A 20582-nucleotide genomic window follows, 5' to 3' on the forward strand; every position below is an offset into this window, starting at 1 on the left:
GTTGTCGTCATCAATGAGAAGCAGCCAGGGGTCAGTTGCGTTCCCACGTTGCCAAGGCAACCGGCCTCCCCCGCATCCTTCATCAGCTGCGAAGGAGTGTGTTATCACATATACTGTGTGCGCCCGCGCGAGTGACTGACAACACAAGCGTCATCGCAGCCTTCCTGAAAAGATGACTGATGGTCACATGGTGCCGCACAAACAGGAAGTGAGAAGGACTGATCCAACGCAAAGCCTGTAGTCACTCAAAAGGAAGTGTAGACACAATTGCTTCTCCGCTGCCATGACGCTCCTCGTCGTCCTTTTTCGAGGTCCCTTTGACGTTATCTTCATTATTCTTCTTCCTGACTTTTGCTGTTCATGTTAAGTTTGTTTTGGGGGTTGACCTTCTACTCAGGGGTCACCGACAGAAGGTCATAGCACCTACTGCTCCAAGCAACTGGGGGGGCTGCAATGTTTTGTGATGATGCTGTGATTACATTTATGTTGATTATGTTTCTTTTAACCGCAGAGCTCAACCAGGCCACCGTTTTGCTTCTGCTATGGGAAGCCGCCGCTGGCAGTAAGTTGTCCGTCTTTGTCACGCCATCGTACATGTCCACACAAACCTGATACAATGACTTGATCAGCCGCAGCAGCTGGTCTCCAGCGAGTAGCCTACCGGGGTGAAGCAGTTACTTTGTCTTCTGCAAGTGACCCATCATGGAAGCTGGTGTCCATTAAGTGGTCCGTATATTTCAACGAGACTTGGATCGCCACTTTTCACGGTGGGAAGACCAACACGGAGTGGTTTTTCCTGTTCAGGGGACGACTGAGTCTCAACACCACCACAGGTGAGCGTTGACGCTTGTATTGCCAGAGAAAGAAGAACATGTCTTGACCGTGTCCACAATGATCCCCAGGTGACTTGACGATACGTAATGTGACCAAAGAGGACGCCATGGACTACTCAGTGGAACTGATAGACGTGGACAAGCGCAGCATGGTGGCAGAGGTGACGCTGGCGGTGAGAGGTATGTGACATTTTAGCTACTTAGCATGTTGTGCCTAATTAGGCTGCTCAGCTGTTTCTCGCTTGACTTAGAACACCTCCAGAAACCAACCATGCGGACGCTGTTTGCCGTTCACTTGGATGGCGGCTGTTGGGTGGGACTTCGTTGTTCATCTCAGGATGTCGGCGTCAACCTCTCCTGGGCACTTGAACCCCCACTTGGGAACTCCTACAACATTTTTGAGCCTGTGAGCAGGTCCGGGGTTGTCGTTGCGTTCCTCCATTTCTACGATGTTGTGCGGTTCACATGCACCTCCAGCCGCCACGCGGAGAACATCTCCAGCAGCCTCCAAAGGAAATGCAACACAAGCACGGGTAAGGCAGGCTTATGCTAGCACAGGGGTGGGCAAACTACGGCCCGTGGGCCACATCCGGCCCGCCAAGTGTTTGAATACGGCCCGCCCAATCTTTCCAAAGTATTTCATTTATTTCATTCGTTTTTTGACATGGTCTGTTGTTTACAAAGTGCTCCTGAAAAAAGGGACACAAGCACATAATAATAATAATAATAATTATTATTATTATTATTAGATTATTATAATTATTATTAGAACTATTATGATTATTATAATTATTATATTAATGCTAATTATTATATTAATTATATATAATATTATTGTTCTATTTGCATATTTTACATAATAATATAATAATTATTATTTTAATTTTATTGTAATATAATATTTTATTATTTTTAATATAAATATAAAATAATAAATAATAATAGCAGATTGCATGACAATTTTACAGATACAATAATACCAGGTGGACTGTTGCGTGTAAAATATATAGTCTGCCCCCCCCCCCGTAAATTTTGTCATATCAATGCGGCCCGCGAGTCAAAAAGTTTGCCCACCCCTGTGCTAGCATGTACCGTGGCGCTACCTAAATACTGATAACATCGAGGTCTTGTATCACTGCAGGTGTGACGGCGACAGAGCATCGACCCCGTGATCGAAGCGGACTGTTTGCGTTGGGCGGAATCGTCGTTGGCCTGTTAGCCAGTATCATGTTAAACCAGTTAAGAGGTGAGCGCCAACACGTGTCACATTAGCGTGCCGCTAACTCACACAACAAATAACATGGGTTCCTGCCTCATGGGCTTTCAAATGCTTGTCATTTTTCCAAATATACAAAGGTGTGTCAATAGAAGAAGACGCAACAAGAATAATATTAGAATTAAATGTATTTATTATATTTGTGTATTTGTGTTCCATTATTCTCCACAATGTAGCTTTCTGGTATCATTTTTGGACACAGCAGAACCTTCTAGAAGGTGTGGTCTTGCGTAGTGACGCGGGCCAGGTTGACCTTGTCATAGAGTGTCTGCATGCAGACAAAGTCATCAGTTCTGACAGAGGTGGGGGCGCCGGATACGCCTTCAGCCATTGTTCCATCGTCATCGCCAACAGTCTCGTACGGCGAACTCTCCTTTGTTGGCGTTGACCTTCCCTGCACGATGAAAAGTCGATCAGAAATATCGTTACAGGTGAGCGACTCACTGTGGACTCACTTCACCGATGTCAGCGTAGACCGTCATTTCCTCGCACTTCCTACCTGTGAAGACAAACAGGAAGTGAGTCATCAACCTAAAAGACAGCGAGATGACGCGGCGGGAGGGGGTGTGTCCCACCTGCTCGTCTCCGTCTGAGGTGGCAGGCGACTGACGCGATGACGCCTGCCATGACGAGCAGAAAAACTCCCGCCGCTAAACTGAGCGTGAATACAAACTTTGGCGGCTCTAAAATGATGACATCACCATAAGTGACAGCACAGGGTCAAAAAAAAGTCGATTGCGATATCGCGGCAGCAACCTGTGTTGGCGGCACGCAAGGACCTGTCATTAGCGCACTTCACGGCGGCGGAGGCGGACGTCTCGCTCACTGCATTGTAGATGGTGCACGTGACCTCCATGGCGGCGTGTCGCGGCAGGACGTTGATGTGATGGCGGGCGCCGCTCAGGCTTCCATTCCTCACTTCCCACTTGTATTCTACAAGCTCGCCAACAGGGGCGCTGCAGTCCAGTAAGACGCTGCATGATTGGTTGGTGGCGTTCCAGGTGGTATTGACAGTCAGGATGGGGTCAGTGGTTATTAACTCTGCAGGACAGGGGGGGCCGTTAGCATGTTTGTGACCTTTTTTGATCTGTCTCCACTTGTGTAGCATGTGGAATTACCGTGAACGTACAGCGTGACGTGCACCGTCTCTCGCTGGCTGTCATCGATGGCCGATACGAAACTGTAGACCCCCGAGTCACGCAGCGTGACGGCCATCAGCGTCAGACTGAAGTTACGGGGATTGAGGTAGAGCCGCCCTTTAAACTGACCCGACTCCATAAGGACTTTCTTGCCTTTATAGTTCCAGTGTCTGAAGGTCAAATCTTGGCCCTCCGAACACGACGGGAGTTCCACCGTGTCCCCGACACGTTTGTGAAAGACACTCTGGCACCCTCGAGCTTCTGTGAAGAGGAACAAGAGATAAGCTGGAAACAGGAAGAGACACAATGAGGACGAGCTGACATCTGCAAAAGTAGACCGAGACCGTTTTGCTGTTTTTTGGCTCGGCAAAACCTTGTAGAAGTGGAAAGGTTCCAAAATGGCCGAAAACTCATACCATGGTGGATTTCCAGAAGCAGCAGCAGCAGCAGCAGCATCCATCTGGAGCCGCTGCACAGGAAGTAGTTGAAAGTGATAGCGGCCATCAGCAATTGTCTTTGTCCAACTCTGCAGGAGGAAGCGGGACGGGCTGACTGGGTGGGAACAGAACAACCGCCAGTGGACGCATTGATGACATCAAAGTGGGTGGAGTCTTTTCAGAAGTTCCTTAGTTTTTATTTAGTTTTCACACCCATATATTTGTGGTGAACATGTAAAGTATGAAAGATATCATAAATACAGTATATTAATCCTACTTGAATATCAATATGGAAGGAGCAAAGACAACAATAAATAGACTGTTAAAAGCCCCAAAAGAGGACCACAAGGGAGGGGGTGACACCATTTTCTGTCTCGTGGTCAAACGTTGCTGATGCGCATGCTCAGCTGGCTGCTGTCTCCGACATTGCCCCGCCCCTCTCCCAGCTGCATCTTATCCTTGCCGCTGTGATGGTTTTGGGGTGCCGGTGATCTGGTTTTGGCTACTCTGTCAAAGAAGGCAAAATCTGCCACGTATCCACCCGAGTCGGATAGTGAGACAACGGGAGGGAACTCGTAGCCCCAGAGGATCTCGTCAGGAAGGTACGACGTGCGCACCTGGCAGGTGGCGGACGTCGGCTCCACTGTCGCACTCAGAATGACCAGTAGCTCGAAATCCGCCAAGTCGCCATCTGTCCAGCCGCCACCTATTATACGGGAAGGGTGGCTTTAGGGAGCGTCTAGCTTAGTGCTAAAAGGGTGGGCGGCCTACCTCGGCCTACCCAGGCGCTCAGTGGGCTGCTCTCATCGATGATGTGGTAGAAGGTCAGTGGAATGATGAGAAAGGGACTATCACACGATGTGTCCACCTGGAAGGACACGTTGCGCTGATCCAGGCGCACCGTCTCCCCCTCCTCACAGAGCGACGTCTGCAGTAGCTTGCCCGTCACCTGAGTGCCAACATGGCGGCCTGTTGAGTAGCTGGAATGATGCGAGATAAAATGGCGGCTACCTGACATCCTAATAGCAGACTCTTGCGCATGTTGGCCACTCGGATCATGAGACACGGCCGCCCCTTGTGCGTGGACACCACGGCGTGCTGACTAAATTTGACCGTCGCGCCTCGCTTTTTGGGACGGGCTACCTGTTGAGGGGGCAGGAAATCAGAAGGTAAAGACCGCTGGCTGAAAAGGGAAGCAGCGCTCATGGTCACCTTGGCTAGAAAAGTGCCGGTGATGAAGATCTCCATCACCATGGTGACCACCAGCTGTACGATGAGCAGGACGATGGCAGCTGGACACTCCTCTGTGATGCAGCGGAAGCCGTAGCCGATGGTGGTCTGGGACTCCAGCGAGAAGAGGAAGGCCCCCGTCAGCGTCTTCACCTCCATGACGCATGGTGTATGGTCAGTGGGCGGGGCTGACTCTGAACGGACAACCAAGAGTAAGCCTTGGAATTTACCCGCCCAAACCCCACCTCCTAACTTACCCACCAGGTCTCCATGAAACATGGCCACCAAGTACCACAGTACGCCAAACAGGAACCAGGTGCCGGCAAAAGTGGCGCAGAACAGGAAAAACTTATAGCGCCACCGCATGTCCACAAAGGTCGTCCAGAGGTCACGCAGATAGAGCGTTCCTCTCCCGCTCACGTGCTCAATGTGCACATTGCTCCGCCCTTCTTTGGAAAGGACGCGTCGCCTCCTCCGCAGAGGTCCGCTTGCGCTTCCTGTCGCGGAGCTCAGAAGTGGCCTGGTGATGTCCGTCTGTGTATGGGAGTGGCTTACTTTCCGAATGGAGGGGCCTTCTGAGGACGTCATGGTGTGGACCTGACAAAGTGGAAGACCAGGAAACGTTTGTTGTTTTGAATACACAAACATCCACCATGCTGCTTTTGGTCGATGACTTAGCGTTTAGCCAAAATGCTAATCGGTCTTCTGGTGGCTAGTCATGTGTCATCTCTGTTAGTATAGCCAATCGTCATAGCTTGCTGTTGCCATAGCGATTACACAAAAGTCCAGCAGGAAGTCTGACAGCTCCACTTCCTGTACGGCCTTGAGTTACGACGTTGACCTACATCAACAGCACACATCTTCTCATTGCCATGGGAACCGCTTAACTTAAGTCCTTGAAAGTGTAGAAAGTGGAGCAACTAAACCCGACAACCAATCACAACTCTTGATGAGCATGATGGCGAGGAGGTGCATCAGGATTATGATGAGCGTCATAGCAGCGATGATGATGATGATGATGAAGTTGAAAAGGTGTCTTACCTTCGTGATGAGTGTCACGGTGACGTGCCCTTGTCACCGTTTGGTTGTGCCATGGAGAGAGGAGCGTTCACGTTGAGGTACTGGTGGTACTGGCGGTACTGGTCCCAGCAGCTCATTATGGGAACACATCCCTAACCAACCCCCCACGCTTTGCTGGCCCCCCCATGGCACCCCATGGCACAGAGGACATCTTTGTGTCTTCATGACAACCAATCACAAGGCTGGCAGTTGAATGTGATTATTGTGAAATGTCATCTGCTGCCCCCTGAGGAAGAAAGCGGTACTACATGACAAACATTTATTCACGAAGGGTTCTTTGTCTGCGCAGTTGCAATGTATGGAGTGGCCAGCAGAGGTCGTAGTAGTCACATTACATTTTTTTGTTTCCACAAAAGTGCCTTCAAATATGTCATTTCATGTAGACATGGTGACCGTGCTGATGGAGAAAGCAGCAAAACAACATGTCACCCTGTTGTGTAACACTGAGAAAGCGCTTGATGGGTCAGGACGCCTTGTTAAAGATCAACAGTTTATTTGCCGTCATAAAAAGGTCAAAAGGTCGTGTGGCGTGACGCCAGGCAGTGTACTGCGGTGAGAACAAACATATTTTTCTCATTAACGCTCCTTTATGAGCTCTTCCGGTCGTCACATCCTTCTCATGTGCGGCTTGTTGGCTCCCCCTGCTGGCTAGTAGTTGAATTTCTGTCTGTTCATGTCTGCGTGTTTGCGGTGCATTAATACAAAGACTCGAAAAGTCACGAGTTACATAATGTGCGTGATTTGATTTTCACACTGAGGCGCTAACCCACATGCTGACATTAACGACGGCATGTGAAGCTTGTCATGTGACCTTTCCTTTTTTCTTTTTGAATTTTCCTCTTCAATTTGTGTGGTTGTTGTTTGTCTATAAGGGCCTGTGATTGGCTGGCATATAGTGAGCAATATAGTGGGGACAAGCGGCATCGAAAACGGATGGATGGAATCTTGCGTGGTTGTCAAGTGGACTTTTCCAAGAACTTTTGTGGCCATTGTACTTCCTCAACACCGATGTAATACATTGACTTACAGTGCATATTTACGTTTATGTAACTCCTTTTACAGCCGCCACACTCAGCACTTCCTGTTTTTGTACCTTACCGGTTACTTATTGCTCACCTTAAGCACATCGCCATCATCCACCTGATCGTGGCCACATCAAGCTAACATAGCAACCTAATGTTTATGGAGCCACTGCATGCTAACCTGATCATGTCCTGCTAACTAAGCCCCTTCATGCTAACCCGATCATGTCCTGCTAACTAAACCCCTTCATGCTAACCCGATCATGTCCTGCTAACTAAGCCCCTTCATGCTAACCCGATCATGTCCTGCTAACTAAGCCCCTTCATGCTAACCCGATCATGTCCTGCTAACTAAGCCCCTTCATGCTAACCCGATCATGTCCTGCTAACTAAACCACTTCATGCTAACCTGATCATGTCCTGCTAACTAAGCCCCTTCATGCTAACCCGATCATGTCCTGCTAACTAAGCCCCTTCATGCTAACCTGATCATGTCCTGCTAACTAAACCACTTCATGCTAACCTGATCATGTCCTGATAACTAAACCACTTCATGCTAACCTGATCATGTCCTGCTAACTAAGCCCCTTCATGCTAACCCGATCATGTCCTGCTAACTAAGCCCCTTCATGCTAACCCGATCATGTCCTGCTAACTAAACCACTTCATGCTAACCTGATCATGTCCTGCTAACTAAACCACTTCATGCTAACCTGATCATGTCCTGCTAACTAAACCCCTTCATGCTAACCTGATCATGTCCTGCTAACTAAACCCCTTCATGCTAACCCGATCATTTCCTGCTAACTAAACCCCTTCATGCTAACCTGATCATGTCCTGCTAACTAAACCCCTTCATGCTAACCTGGTCACGTCCTGCTAACTAAACCCCTTCATGCTAACCTGGTCACGTCCTGCTAACTAAGCCCCTTCATGCTAACCTGATCACGTCCTGCTAACTAGACCCCTTCATGCTAACCTGGTCACGTCCTGCTAACTAGACCCCCTCATGCTAACCTGATCATGTGCTGCTAACTAACCCCCCTCATGCTAACCTGATCATGTCCTGCTAACTAAACCCTTTCATGCTAACCCGGTCATGTCCTGCTAACTAAACCCCTTCATGCTAACCCGGTCATGTCCTGCTAACTAAAGCCCTTCATGCTAACCTGATCATGTCCTGCTAACTAAAGCCCTTCATGCTAACCCGATCATGTCCTGCTAACTAAACCCCCTCATGCTAACCTGATCATGTGCTGCTAACTAACCCCCCTCATGCTAACCTGATCATGTCCTGCTAACTAAACCCTTTCATGCTAACCCGGTCATGTCCTGCTAACTAAACCCCTTCATGCTAACCCGGTCATGTCCTGCTAACTAAAGCCCTTCATGCTAACCCGGTCATGTCCTGCTAACTAAAGCCCTTCATGCTAACCCGATCATGTCCTGCCAACTAAAGCCCTTCATGCTAACCTGATCATGTCCTGCTAACTAAAGCCCTTCATGCTAACCTGATCATGTCCTGCTAACTAAAGCCCTTCATGCTAACCCGATCATGTCCTGCCAACTAAAGCCCTTCATGCTAACCCGATCATGTCCTGATAACTAAACCACTTCATGCTAACCTGGTCACGTCCTGCTAACTAAACCCCTTCATGCTAACCTGGTCACGTCCTGCTAACTAAACACCTTCATGCTAACCTGGTCACGTCCTGCTAACTAAACCCCTTCATGCTAACCCGGTCACGTCCTGCTAACTAAACCCCTTCATGCTAACCCGGTCATGTCCTGCTAACTAAACCCCTTCATGCTAACCCGGTCATGTCCTGCTAACTAAACCCCTTCATGCTAACCCGGTCATGTCCTGCTAACTAAAGCCCTTCATGCTAACCCGGTCATGTCCTGCTAACTAAACCCCTTCATGCTAACCCGGTCATGTCCTGCTAACTAAACCCCTTCATGCTAACCTGATCATGTCCTGCTAACTAAACCCCTTCATGCTAACCTGATCATGTCCTGATAACTAAACCACTTCATGCTTACCTGATCATGTCCTGCTAACTAAACCACTTCATGCTAACCTGATCATGTCCTGCTAACTAAACCACTTCATGCTAACCCGATCATGTCCTGCTAACTAAACCCCTTCATGCTAACCTGATCATGTCCTGCTAACTAAACCCCTTCATGCTAACCTGATCACATCCTGCTAACTAAACCCCTTCATGCTAACCTGATCATGTCCTGCTAACTAAACCACTTCATGCTAACCTGATCACGTCCTGCTAACTAAACCCCTTCATGCTAACCTGATCACGTCCCGCTAACTAAACCCCTTCATGCTAACCTGATCATGTCCTGCCAACTAAACCCCTTCATGCTAACCTGATCATGTCCTGCCAACTAAAGCCCTTCATGCTAACCCGATCATGTCCTGCCAACTAAAGCCCTTCATGCTAACCTAGCCACATCCTGCTAATAGATCTGTGGCAGTCAGTACACACTTGGGTTGCAGCTGACCATTTCAGCACGATATTGGCGTCCCGGCTTGTGCGGCACATTGAACCGAAAAACGTAAGTGTGACTTTGAGTGACTTTGGGTGTGTTTGGGGTCAGAGGTCACAATTTTGCACAGCCTCACTATGTGGATGGTCCCATGTGACCTGGCGTACTTAACAGTTTTTGGCGTGGAGATGCTCTTGACTTCCGGAGGAGTGGGAGGCGGGTCACGGGACAGCGTGGCCTGTCTATCTCGTGATGTGTCCTCATGGCTTCCTCGTCCTCATCCATTGGCTTCACTGCCAGAGACAAGACGTTGGGCTCCACGGGACTGACGACATTAAATTCCTTGTTTTGGTCCGAAATGTGACCTTAACTTGACCTTTGCCCTTCACGTCTCTTTACTTTTAACCTTCAAACATACGTAGAACTAGGACAGATAGATAGATGTAGACATTTTGTCAACAGAGTGACCCCACCCTCCATTGCTCTAGTGTGCGTGGGTTACACTTGCATACGCTAACAACTTTTACTACAATAACAACAACAACATGATGGACACCTTGTCTGGGACATGATAGCATGGATTACATGGCCACCTGGGTGTGTGCGTGTGTGTGTGTGCACTTTGTGTGTGTGGACTTTGTAAAAATCATAAAACGGCTTTCATTTGTCTTTTATGGCTTCTTGGAAATTAATCTAACACAGACGCACATTTTAGGTCATGCGGAAAAGTACAGTATGGTGCAATGTGTGTCGTCCAATCAGTTCAATATCTACATGCTAACATGTGATGGTGATGACGATGAAGTTAATGTGAACAAAAGAAGTGAATGCGCATGTTCTGGCGAGGGTATTAAGGTGTGTCCTGTCATCCAATGAGAATGCGTCACTTAGAGGGGAGGGGTGGAAGGGGGCGGTGCCCATACATATAATAGACGCGACCGTAGGCGCGGGTGAAGAGACGATTTCAGAAGCCGCTGTTAGCCAACACCACGTGACTTGTTTTAACCTGCGTCATGTTCCCGCAAGTGACCATCAGGTAAGGCCGACATCACGTGCACGCATGCGCAGTTTTTCATTTTTTTTCTTTGCCATATTGACGCTAATTTCAGCACTTTGACGTTTGGCGAGCTAGCTATGTTGCTAGCCAGATAAGTTACATATTGACCCTCGAAGTGGTGGCTAGCTTCCACTCATTTTCGTTATAATTATGTATAGCTAATTAAGTGTAATGCTATTCCTCTCAGACACATTCGAAGAGAGAGAGATACACACTTAAACTGTCTTTTAAATATTGTGAAATCTTCCAAGAACAAGAAAATGTAGCAATAATAATAAAAAAAAGTCATGTATTAGTTGCGTCTGTGTTAAATTTAATGGGACAGGAAGTGACTCTTCATCTTCTTGCACTGCAGCTACACTTATGAAGACTGCAAGGCCACAGCTGATTGGCTGATGGCTCGGACTGACCTGCGGCCCTTGATTGCCATTGTGTGTGGTTCGGGACTTGGCGGCCTGGCGGCCATGTTGAAGGACCAAGTGGCCTTCAACTACAAGGACATCCCAAACTTCCCGCAGAGCACAGGTGAGTGGAGACACCCGGTCCGCTGTGATTGGCCGTGTCCCGGCAGTAGATTGACTTCCCACTTGGCCTCCGCAGTGCACGGACACGCCGGCCGTCTGGTTTTTGGACTGTTGAAGGGTCAGCCGTGTGTGTGCATGCAGGGGCGCTTCCACCTGTACGAGGGTTACGCCATACACAAGGTGTGTATGCGTGTCACCGGGAGCGTATTCATACTACACAACGCTTACTACGCTTTGTCGCTTTCAGATCACGCTCCCCATGCGCATCTTCAAGTTGTTGGGCGTCCACACTGTGATGCTGACCAATGCGGCAGGGGGTCTCAATCAGGACTTCAAAGTGGGAGACATCATGATCATGAAAGACCACCTTAACGTTCCAGGCTTTGCTGGGATCAACCCTCTCACCGGTCCCAATGACGAGAGGTAGGAGTAGCGTGCCTGCAAAGCCCGTCTTCTAGCTTTACCCTTTTCTAGCTAAATGTGCCGTGTGGCGCTCAGGTTTGGCATGCGCTTCCCGTGCATGTCTGATGCGTACGACCGTGAGCTTCAGCAGCTAGCGGCAGATGTGGGCCAGGAATTGGGTTTTGGAGACTTCCTGAAGGATGGTGTTTACTGCGTACTGGGCGGTCCCTCCTTCGAGACCATTGCAGAATGCAGGATGTTGCACAAGCTGGGCGCCGATGCCGTGGGTAAGTGGTGACGAGCGAGACAGGGCGCCTGTTTGCGGCGACTCATTCCTTGGCCATTCCAGGCATGAGCACCGTGCACGAGGTGATTGTGGCTCGACACTGCGGAATGCGGGTCTTCGCCTTGTCGCTGATCACCAACCAGGCGGTCATGGACTATGACAGCGAGGAGAAGGCCAACCACGAGGAGGTTCTCCAGACGGGCAGGCATAGGGCGAAGCAGTTGGAGCAGCTCATCTCCACCATGGTGACCAGGATGGACAACAACAACAACAACTAGGCCTGAGCTGCCATCTTTGCTCGTTCTGTAGGTCAAAGTTCAACTGTCTCTGGTCACATTGTTGTTTTTTTGACTTTATTGAAGTGTGATGATGTCATTGTTTTTGTATGTTCAGCTTGTTAATAAAGTTTTATTTATTGGTGCATGCTCATGTTCTTTCCTTTTTGTCATGTCACCATAAAAACATTACAAAATGTTTGGCACGTCTGTCAATCAAAGCGATGTCCAAGGCAGCCATGTTGCTTGGGTGTATGGTTTGAGTCCCACTCCACCAGAGGTGAGAATGGGACGGGCATGGCTACTTCACATTGTTCTGTGGGGGTCAATGAGAAGGCACTGCAGACTCTTTGCCTGCTTGAGTCTAGGCGAACATTGTGAGCGAGATCCACTGCAGGAAGCCAGAAGAGGAAACGCATTAAGAACAAGAAATGAGTGCAAGGCCAGGTCAGGACTCACCTGAGAAAAGTTCAGTGCGATGACCCCATCCGTGTCTGTGTCCATGACCGTGAATGTTTCTATGGCAACAAGGATCACGGATCAATGCAAGTTAAGAATGCACGAGCGGGACCAAGTCAATCAACACTCACTGTACATGGCCTCCAGGCGGACCAGACAGGTGACAAAGTTGTCAAAGTCCACGCTCATGTCCGCCTCCGTGTACCGAAGGATGATGAGCTGGAAGAGGTGATTGGTCAGCTTGAAGCCTGGAAGACGAGGCAAATGTCAGAAGATGCCGGCCGGGCTCGACATGCACAAAACGACATAGCAGACCTGCAGATTCCAGCGCCATCCTCATCTCATAGGAGCTCATGGTTCCCGACTTGTCCAGGTCAAAGTTCCTGAATATGGTCTGGGATAGTAGAGCAGTGTTTTTCAACCTTTTTTGAGCCACGGCACGTTTTTTACATTGGAAAAATCTTGTGGCACACCACTAACCAAAAATGTTACAAAATGTCACCACGACCTCACACGTGCATCAATAAGTCTATGGGAGGAACAAGGCAGGTGTTGCCACACGGACCAATATTACATTGCTCTGCCAGCCACAGTAGCCATGTTTTTACATCACCACTTTTTCTCTTTCCGAATGACCTTTCGGGAAACAATGGTATCCATAGAAAGGAATATTCCAATCTCTTGTCTACATGCGCCGTGAAAATCAACCAGAATAGTCAATAGGGCATGCCCAGTAAAACGTAAACATCAACATCACGTGATACCGACTTCCCCGAGTTTTTCTTTCACTTGTTGGAATAATTCCGTATTGCCAGTTTTTCGTCTGTCCAGTCTTGAAATTTAGTTTGAATCAAAAACAAACTTTGCTTAGTCCAGTGCCGACTGCTGGCCTCCATTTTTAAAAGTGAAGAACGTCTGGATCTGCGTGTTACGTCATATCTGAGCATGCGCTGAAAGAACGCACCCGGGATTAATTTAAACAGGAAAAGATCGAATTCAATCTTGCTAATATTTTATAATTAAACTCAGGACATGTTTTATATAGATATATATTTTCTTTTTTAATAAAACTGGACTTGTGAATAAAGTATAGAAGGGTTTAGATTCTGTTTCACAGATGGCGCTAATGCACACCGAAAGCTGCTTGCCAACCGCCAATAAACAACAGAAGAAGAAAAACTTTCAAACTTTCCGTTTGAGCGGGTACAAGATACCTCAATGGGATTGGTTAAAGGAATATTCCATCCCTGTTTGAGCAAATAAACCAAATGCAATTGGAATATTTGGGTCCATATATTCATGGCTATTGACATAATATTTGCAAATGATGATTAATAAATGTTAATTATAAAAAGTGATATTGGATAATTCCTCACGGCACACCTGACGGTTTTTGGTTGAAAATCACTGTAGTAGAGTACATGTGACTGCATCTGTCAAATGTGTGTGTGTGTGTGTGTGTGTCAGACCTCACCAGGTATCGTTTAATCTTCTCCCACAGCACGTGGAACTCCACCAAGCCCAGCTTCCCGCTGCCGTCCGTCTGGAAAAAAGTTGAGGAAACAAAGAAAGAGGCGTATCCACCCCCCAAGAGCAAACACAGCGGCAAGGATACGTCCATGAGGTTGATCATGCTGCGACACGCCTCTTTGCTGAAGCCGTCTGTCTTCAGGTCTTTATCTGTTGCCACAGAAAGCAGGTTCACGTCCACAAAAAGAACTGCGTCAAAGTACTCACTTACGCTTGCTGATGATGCGGTTGAGAATGGTCTGCAGCTCTTTGATGCTGATCTCCATGTCCTGGCAAAGCAGACGACGTTGGCGTTGGTGTTGTCATAGGAAATAAAAAAAAGCTTCTTACCGCGCCGGCCAGCTGCCTGAAGAGACTCTTGAAACCCGAATCAATCTGGCTCTCGTCTAAAAAGTTCTAAAAAGAAACAATACAGTCAGGAATGACATGAGGGTGGAAGTTAACAGGAAGTGCTAAGCTCACCTCGCTCGGAAGCTCCGCCACAATTTCATCATCAAGCTCCCTGATAAAGAAATACTTCACGTTAACTTCCTGTGTGATGTTTTGTTTGGACAGCAGGTGGCACCGAAAGCATCTACCACTCACTCCGAGTCTGCTGGCTTCTCAGAGAAGACTCGCAGGACAAAGTCGGCCTCTTTGTGGGGCTCGAACGTGGACGGCACAATGACGTACTCTCCAGCCGGGAGGCGCAGGCGTGAGCTGACCTCCCTCAAGTTGATGAAGAGCTCGGAACGAGCGCTGGAGGCGTGCGTCAGAAAGAAGTTCTGCTTCAAGTGGACCCGTGATTGTCCTTTCAACTGAGAGGGAAGTCGTTTAAGAGTGTGTTCCGAGGAATTCCGATGGAAAGACCTTGGGAAGATCATACCTCATTAGGAACCTGCAAACAAAGGAAGGGATGAGATGGAGGACCAGGAAGTCTGGACAAAACATTCGCAGGCAGAAAGCAACCTCGTAGACGGCGAAGCCGATGGTCTCCATGTCTTTGCCTTCCCGTCGTTTCTTCCTGCGGTCCTTCTGCATCAGGGCCACCAAAAAGCTGCAGTCGGATTGGTCCGGAGCGTCGGGATGATGCAATAACAACTTGAACTGCGGATTCAGCCAAAAGGTGGCTGGAGGCCAAAAGTCAGAAGTTTGTTAAAGGTTTTGGTTTGAGGCCTCCCCTGGATCTCCCGTACCAGGATAATTCCGGCATCCTCCGGCCGTGCTGCCCCGCCTCCACTCGCCCTGATACAAGGATGAGCTCCACTTCTTCAGCTGGCTGTGCCTGAGGGCGTCGGCCGTAAGGTTGCAGATTTCCAGACGGCTGAACTCACGCAGGAAGTCGCTGAAGGACATCCTGTGGCGGCGAGCCGAAGATACGGAATATGAAGGACACTTTCACGGAAAGTCACACACAAGCTGACTCACCAGAATTCGCCATCCTCACTGCGGTTTTGAAGTTGAGCTCGGATTCCGCGGTCGACATTGTCCCATTCCCGAGAACTACAAGGAAAGGTGGACACTTCACATACACATGCAAGGAGAACATCCCAGCATTCGGAATGTCTTCTTACATAATAATTCCTGTGTGTGAGTGTGAAAAGTCTCACTTGTCACTCCAGGCACCGGTCCACTCCACTTCACCCCACGGGTTCCTGATGCGAACCAGTTTGGTCAGGTTTCCTCTGAAGACCACCTTCGGGACAGGAGGACATGATGGAAGGCTGTCATCGTCGTGAAGGTACGGAGGAACTCACGGTACCACGGTCCTCACCTCATTCACAGCCGTGACAGAATAGGCATGTCCTTTGACCAGTTTCTTGAAGGTGACCGCCTCCATGTCTCTGGAACTGGTGATCTACAGCGCAACATTCAAGATGATCATGAAAGCCATCAAACTCGCAAATTTATGACGACTACTAACATCGATGGAACAGCCCAGCAGCGAGCCTCTGTCGATGGCACGACCCATGATCCCGAAGAGGTCGGAGGGTGCCTGCTTCAGCTCGAACATCTCAGTCACGCCGCCAGTGAAGTCCTCAAAACCTTCTGACGTGCTTCCACCGGACAGCGCCTCATAGCAGCCGTTCAACCTGGAGACGAGAGACGAGAGAGGAGAGTCCACCATGATGTTGGCAGTCGATGCAGCGACCAGCCGAAGACTTGAGACTTGAGACTTGTCCTACTTGGCGTAGGCCTTCTCCAGCAATGCACTCCAGAACTCGCCGCCTTCCGCCGAGTGGACGAAGAGCAGCTTGCCATCCTTCACAGGAAGACGGTCGTCAATCACCACCTCCACCCACTCGCCGAACTGCCAGAACTGGTTTAACGTAGACACATTGCCTTCATTATATTTCTGTCACCCACAAACTTGCTGGTCCTGACGTGTGATCAATTCCATTCCAGTTGCCCGCGCGCTCACCTGAAAGTGGAAGATTCCGGCGTATCCCTGCTCAAAGCTCTGCCCGTGAGGGACCACTCTGTGCAGGAGGGTGTCATTTAAGGTCAGTGAGGCAATGGCCGCCAGCAACCAGCAGTCCCCTGTATATGCGTGTACACACACATATACGTACACACACATTGTCACACACAAATCACAATATTTCTGATTATGAGTCAGTGTCATTTTTGTTATTGTCTAAATATTATCCGACAAAATACGGAGAAATAACCGGAAAGTACTCCAAAGTGTGTCAAAGCAGATGTCAGCTCATTTGCATAGACACTCCCCTCACATAGGTGATATCTGGACACATTCTGCCCAGTCATTCAGAAGTGCTTGTTGTGTAGGAAGATGTAGTCACCAATGCAATTTGTAATTCTTTCATTCATTCATTCATTTTCTACCGCTTTTCCTCACGAGAGTTGCGGGGGGTGCTGGAGCCTATCCCAGCTGTCTTCAGGCGAGAGGCGGGGCACACTCTGGACTGGTGGCCAGCCAATCCCAGGGCACATATAGACAAACAACCATTCACACTCACATTCATACATATGGACAATTCGGAGTGGCCAATTAACCTAGCATGTTTTTGGAATGTGGGAGGAAACCGGAGTACCTGGAGAAAACCCACGCATGCACGGGGAGAACATGCAAACTCCACAAAGAGATTGCCGAGGAATTGGAATTGAACCCTGGTCTCCTAGCTGTGAGGTCTGTGCGCTAACCACTAGACCACCGTGCCGAATTGTAATGTGAGACATTTTCTACGACACTCACACTGAATCCATTCCGGCTCGGATGCTCCAAGAATCAGTGCGTTTTTTTTACACTGCAGACATCGGTCAAGCTACTGGGATATCGATCAACATTGTACACTCAAATAACAAGTAATTAAACCTTATTTAATAATAATAAACATGAAAAAAGACAAAGTTTTAATCAATGTATAAAGTCAAAAGGCACCAAAAAACACAGAAATCTATGACAAAATATGGCTATTGTTTACAAGAACTTCCTGGATCTGTTCTCGCAAGCACGGTTTCCATATGGTTTCCGCAATACCTATGGGAGTCACTATGAGTCAAGCCGGATCAGGACCGGAGCCGCAACGAATTGAGTGTGAAACCAGACTTATTCTATTTGCAAAATTAGACAGGATGCAGCGCTCGTATTTTGAAGGCCAGAAGTGTATTGTGTATGTTGAGAATGAGCATCGTAAAAGACTTGCTTACATTAACAAGCGGTAAAAGGCAACATGGTGTCCGTAGGGGAACAAGATTATTATTTTTTGTTCATTTATTCTTGATCTATTCATGTAGTCTCACTTGGCAACACTCTCAACATACCTCTGGCCTTCAAAATAACAGCTCAAGTAAAGGTGTCACAAAAAACAGCTTACATTAATAAAGTGATTGGAAAATACGTCTTCCTCATACACAAGCACGGGCTTCACAATTTCTTTGAGGATTTCGAAAAAGTTATATCCGTTTCTGAAATATTGAGCAAAATTGTCCAAGGATGTATTGCATCATTAACTTTTGTGTTTAATTAACAGTCATTTGAGTCAATGTCACAAAAGCACACACTCTAAAATAAGTGTGAAAAAAATAAAAGAGATTTGACACGGCCCTATATAAGCATGAAGCTTATAGCGCTGTTTTCTTTCTACATGTTCTAGCTATATTTTTCTGCACAGCAAGTGGGGGGCTGGGGTGCAGTAACAAGACATGAATTATAGATGGCGCTACGTAGTAAGAAGGTGGTCCTGATGTAAGCTGCTGCGACATTTACACTGGGTCATCTTTGAGGAAAGTGTCCACGGATCATTCTCGACTCACCCAGAGCACCCTGGCAGATGTCAGTTCGGGTTGCCCCGTCCACGATGAAAGCGGGTCGCTTGCAGAACTCCTGTGTACACACACACACACACACACATATAGAAATGTTTAGAAAATGTTTAAAAAAAAGGCCATCATCTACAGTCCTTATATGAGAAATGAACACAAATGTTCTCTTTTCTGTGTGTTATAAAGATACAAAAACAGATAAAAAGAGACAGCTCATTAATGCACGTAATGGGACACACCTATTCTGCATACGAAGACCGCTATTAAAACACCTCCGACGTGGTTCTACGGTGTTCATATACATGCTGTGACCATGTAGTAACAGGTACATATATGTAGCTTTACCGTTCAGTAGTGTTGCTTGTAGCTTGGTTAACATACACATCACATTATATGAAAGTGGAATATGTGTTCCCCATTAAGTGCATTCTTAGCTCAAACTTTTTAGCTGTTTTCATATCTTTATAATGCACCGAAAAAAGAAAGACATATGTGTACATGTCCCACATAAGGACTGTGAATGGTGGGTAAAATTCCCACCAAAATAGTTTTCCTTTACGATGTTATTTTGTATGCCAGTGCATTAATGCTCCTCTTGAATTGCATCTAAAAAAAGAACGTGTCTATTTGTGTCATGGCACACGTGCATATGCTCGACTTCACCGAGCAACACTCAAAGCTCACGTGACGTGTTCATGCACTTATTATTCATCATGTGGACATGCACAGTTGCATCACGCTAACTTGCTAACACGCTAACAGGCCTGGTCACACTGCAATGAACCATTCAAGGACCTTGTGCTGTCAGAGTTGTCTCCCCCTAGTGGATGGCCACATGATGAACACCATGCACATGTGTGAAGCCACGCCTGAAGGTTTTGACTGGGCCAACATTTTGGGACGGGATCTCACCGTGGGCCTCATCCAACGCACACCGTAGGTCTTGGAGGACCTGGGCCCGAGCTCGTTGAAGCCCAACGATGAAGCGGCGCAGGGGAACAGGGTGTCCTCGAAGAGCGTCCCACTTTGGAGACAGCGAGCTCTCAGGGTCTCGAAGTCCTGACCCAGAAATTTGACAGCGTTGTCGTTCTGGCCCAGACCTTCCTGACGGTCCCACTGACTGCGGAGCCGGGCTGCCACGCCCGTGGCGCATATGGGTTCCACCATGGTGACTTTGTCAGGTTTTGCAGTAGCTCATTAATGGGTCAGAACCCGCTCAGCCGCCTCTCTGGAGCTTTGGAATACAATAGTCAGACTGCCACCCCTGAAAGTAAACAAAAAAATTAACAAAATCACGTGCTCCACCCCCAAAAACTGCAAAAAAGGTTCCGGATGCTCAACACTACATGAATTTCTTATTTCATTTCCTGTCCCAGAGCTGCTGTCAATCACACACAAACTTGACAAGTATTAAACCCTGCCCACTCATAGCACCATCGAGGCCACGCCCCCTGCATGACTATGCAAACAAAGCACGCACCCTCACAAACACACACACACACACACACACACACACACACTAGAACACAACACAGTGACACCCAATTCCTGTTGATCAGTAATGGGACGATCAGTGTGTGTGACTGCGATAGGACAACAAACACACTTGCAGGCTGAGGTCACAGGTCACAGTGGGCGTGGTCCCGCGTCCAGCTGTCAACACGCACGAGCAGCTGTGCCCTTACTGTGCGCGGTGCAAGTCCAAAAAGTGCCCCCCTCCGCTCCCACCGATGAACACAGCGAGACTGAGCTATAAAAGAAAAAGACGTCCCTTCTACTTTGTCTAAAAAGTTCTTGACGAGATGAAAAGTGTGCGTTACCTATGCACATGGACGTTTCCTCTGGTCGTCTTTCTGGCTGGGACACAGCAACGATCAGGAAGGAAGAAACGCCCTTCTACCACTGCCGTGCACGTTTGGATCGATGGCTTGCGCATGCGCAGTGCTCACTGGCTCGACGGATGTTTTTATGAAGTTTTGTTATTTTTAAAGACTTAAACATTAATAAACATAAAAGAAGTGAACGTGTGATGTGCATCTTAACGTATTAGAACTTGAACATGCCGCAGCATGGTAAGAAATCGGTCAGGATCAAGTAATACAAATAAAAAACGTTACAACACAGTGAGTAACTTTACACGTAGTAAACATTTATAAGACGTCATTAATGTCGTTCAAGAAAAGAGCATTGATGTAGAAGACGAAATGAAATACAAACACGCATCTGGGCAAACGTAATAATTAAGTCAAGTTGTTTTAAAA

General features: G+C 47.9%; 5 protein-coding genes across 7 annotated transcripts; 2 read left to right on the top strand and 3 right to left on the bottom strand.

Annotated features, from left to right (window-relative positions):
- The first annotated feature begins 135 nt into the window (after positions 1-135).
- Positions 136-5515, top strand: LOC131126614 (SLAM family member 5). Of its 3 annotated transcripts, none has more exons than XM_078794854.1 (6): positions 136-562; positions 630-833; positions 903-1013; positions 1085-1366; positions 1975-2079; positions 3781-5515. In XM_078794854.1, exons 1-6 carry the CDS (start codon positions 454-456, stop codon positions 3798-3800), a joined length of 831 nt encoding a protein of 276 aa, XP_078650980.1. In that variant the 5' UTR covers positions 136-453; the 3' UTR covers positions 3801-5515. The 3 variants fall into 3 exon arrangements, with proteins under 3 accessions (XP_078650980.1, XP_057925330.2, XP_078650978.1); XM_058069347.2 differs by lacking the exon at positions 3781-5515 and having other exon boundaries at positions 136-311; positions 512-562; positions 1975-2295; XM_078794852.1 differs by lacking the exon at positions 3781-5515 and having other exon boundaries at positions 1975-2295.
- LOC131126612 (uncharacterized) lies at positions 2254-3791 on the bottom strand. The gene is made up of 6 exons (XM_078794848.1): positions 3665-3791; positions 3228-3509; positions 2866-3150; positions 2685-2792; positions 2565-2608; positions 2254-2503 (listed from the first exon to the last, which is right to left on the bottom strand). Exons 1-6 carry the CDS (start codon positions 3750-3752, stop codon positions 2321-2323), a joined length of 990 nt encoding a protein of 329 aa, XP_078650974.1. The 5' UTR covers positions 3753-3791; the 3' UTR covers positions 2254-2320.
- On the bottom strand, positions 3871-6094 carry LOC131126611 (ATP-sensitive inward rectifier potassium channel 10-like). The gene is made up of 6 exons (XM_058069341.2): positions 5957-6094; positions 5173-5512; positions 4898-5109; positions 4697-4828; positions 4457-4634; positions 3871-4391 (listed from the first exon to the last, which is right to left on the bottom strand). Exons 2-6 carry the CDS (start codon positions 5501-5503, stop codon positions 4066-4068), a joined length of 1179 nt encoding a protein of 392 aa, XP_057925324.2. The 5' UTR covers positions 5504-5512; positions 5957-6094; the 3' UTR covers positions 3871-4065.
- A 4316-nt stretch (positions 6095-10410) lies between these two features.
- Positions 10411-12212, top strand: pnp5a (purine nucleoside phosphorylase 5a). Its single transcript, XM_058069346.2, has 6 exons — positions 10411-10558; positions 10935-11104; positions 11180-11283; positions 11351-11526; positions 11602-11792; positions 11855-12212. Exons 1-6 carry the CDS (start codon positions 10536-10538, stop codon positions 12067-12069), a joined length of 879 nt encoding a protein of 292 aa, XP_057925329.2. The 5' UTR covers positions 10411-10535; the 3' UTR covers positions 12070-12212.
- capn1 (calpain 1) lies at positions 12191-20299 on the bottom strand. Its single transcript, XM_058069348.2, has 22 exons — positions 20142-20299; positions 19234-19585; positions 18313-18382; positions 16457-16575; positions 16221-16354; positions 15959-16127; positions 15809-15892; positions 15645-15730; positions 15463-15537; positions 15231-15391; positions 15004-15164; positions 14921-14932; positions 14641-14852; positions 14518-14557; positions 14386-14451; positions 14267-14324; positions 14141-14205; positions 14000-14068; positions 12841-12919; positions 12657-12773; positions 12526-12584; positions 12191-12457 (listed from the first exon to the last, which is right to left on the bottom strand). Exons 2-22 carry the CDS (start codon positions 19486-19488, stop codon positions 12431-12433), a joined length of 2118 nt encoding a protein of 705 aa, XP_057925331.2. The 5' UTR covers positions 19489-19585; positions 20142-20299; the 3' UTR covers positions 12191-12430.
- Between the last annotated feature and the right edge of the window lie 283 nt (positions 20300-20582).

The sequence above is a fragment of the Doryrhamphus excisus genome, linkage group LG2 (genome assembly GCF_037039965.1).
Source record: "Doryrhamphus excisus strain RoL-2023G ecotype Guam linkage group LG2, RoL_Dexc_Guam_v1.1, whole genome shotgun sequence".
Taxonomy (NCBI): domain Eukaryota; kingdom Metazoa; phylum Chordata; class Actinopteri; order Syngnathiformes; family Syngnathidae; genus Doryrhamphus; species Doryrhamphus excisus.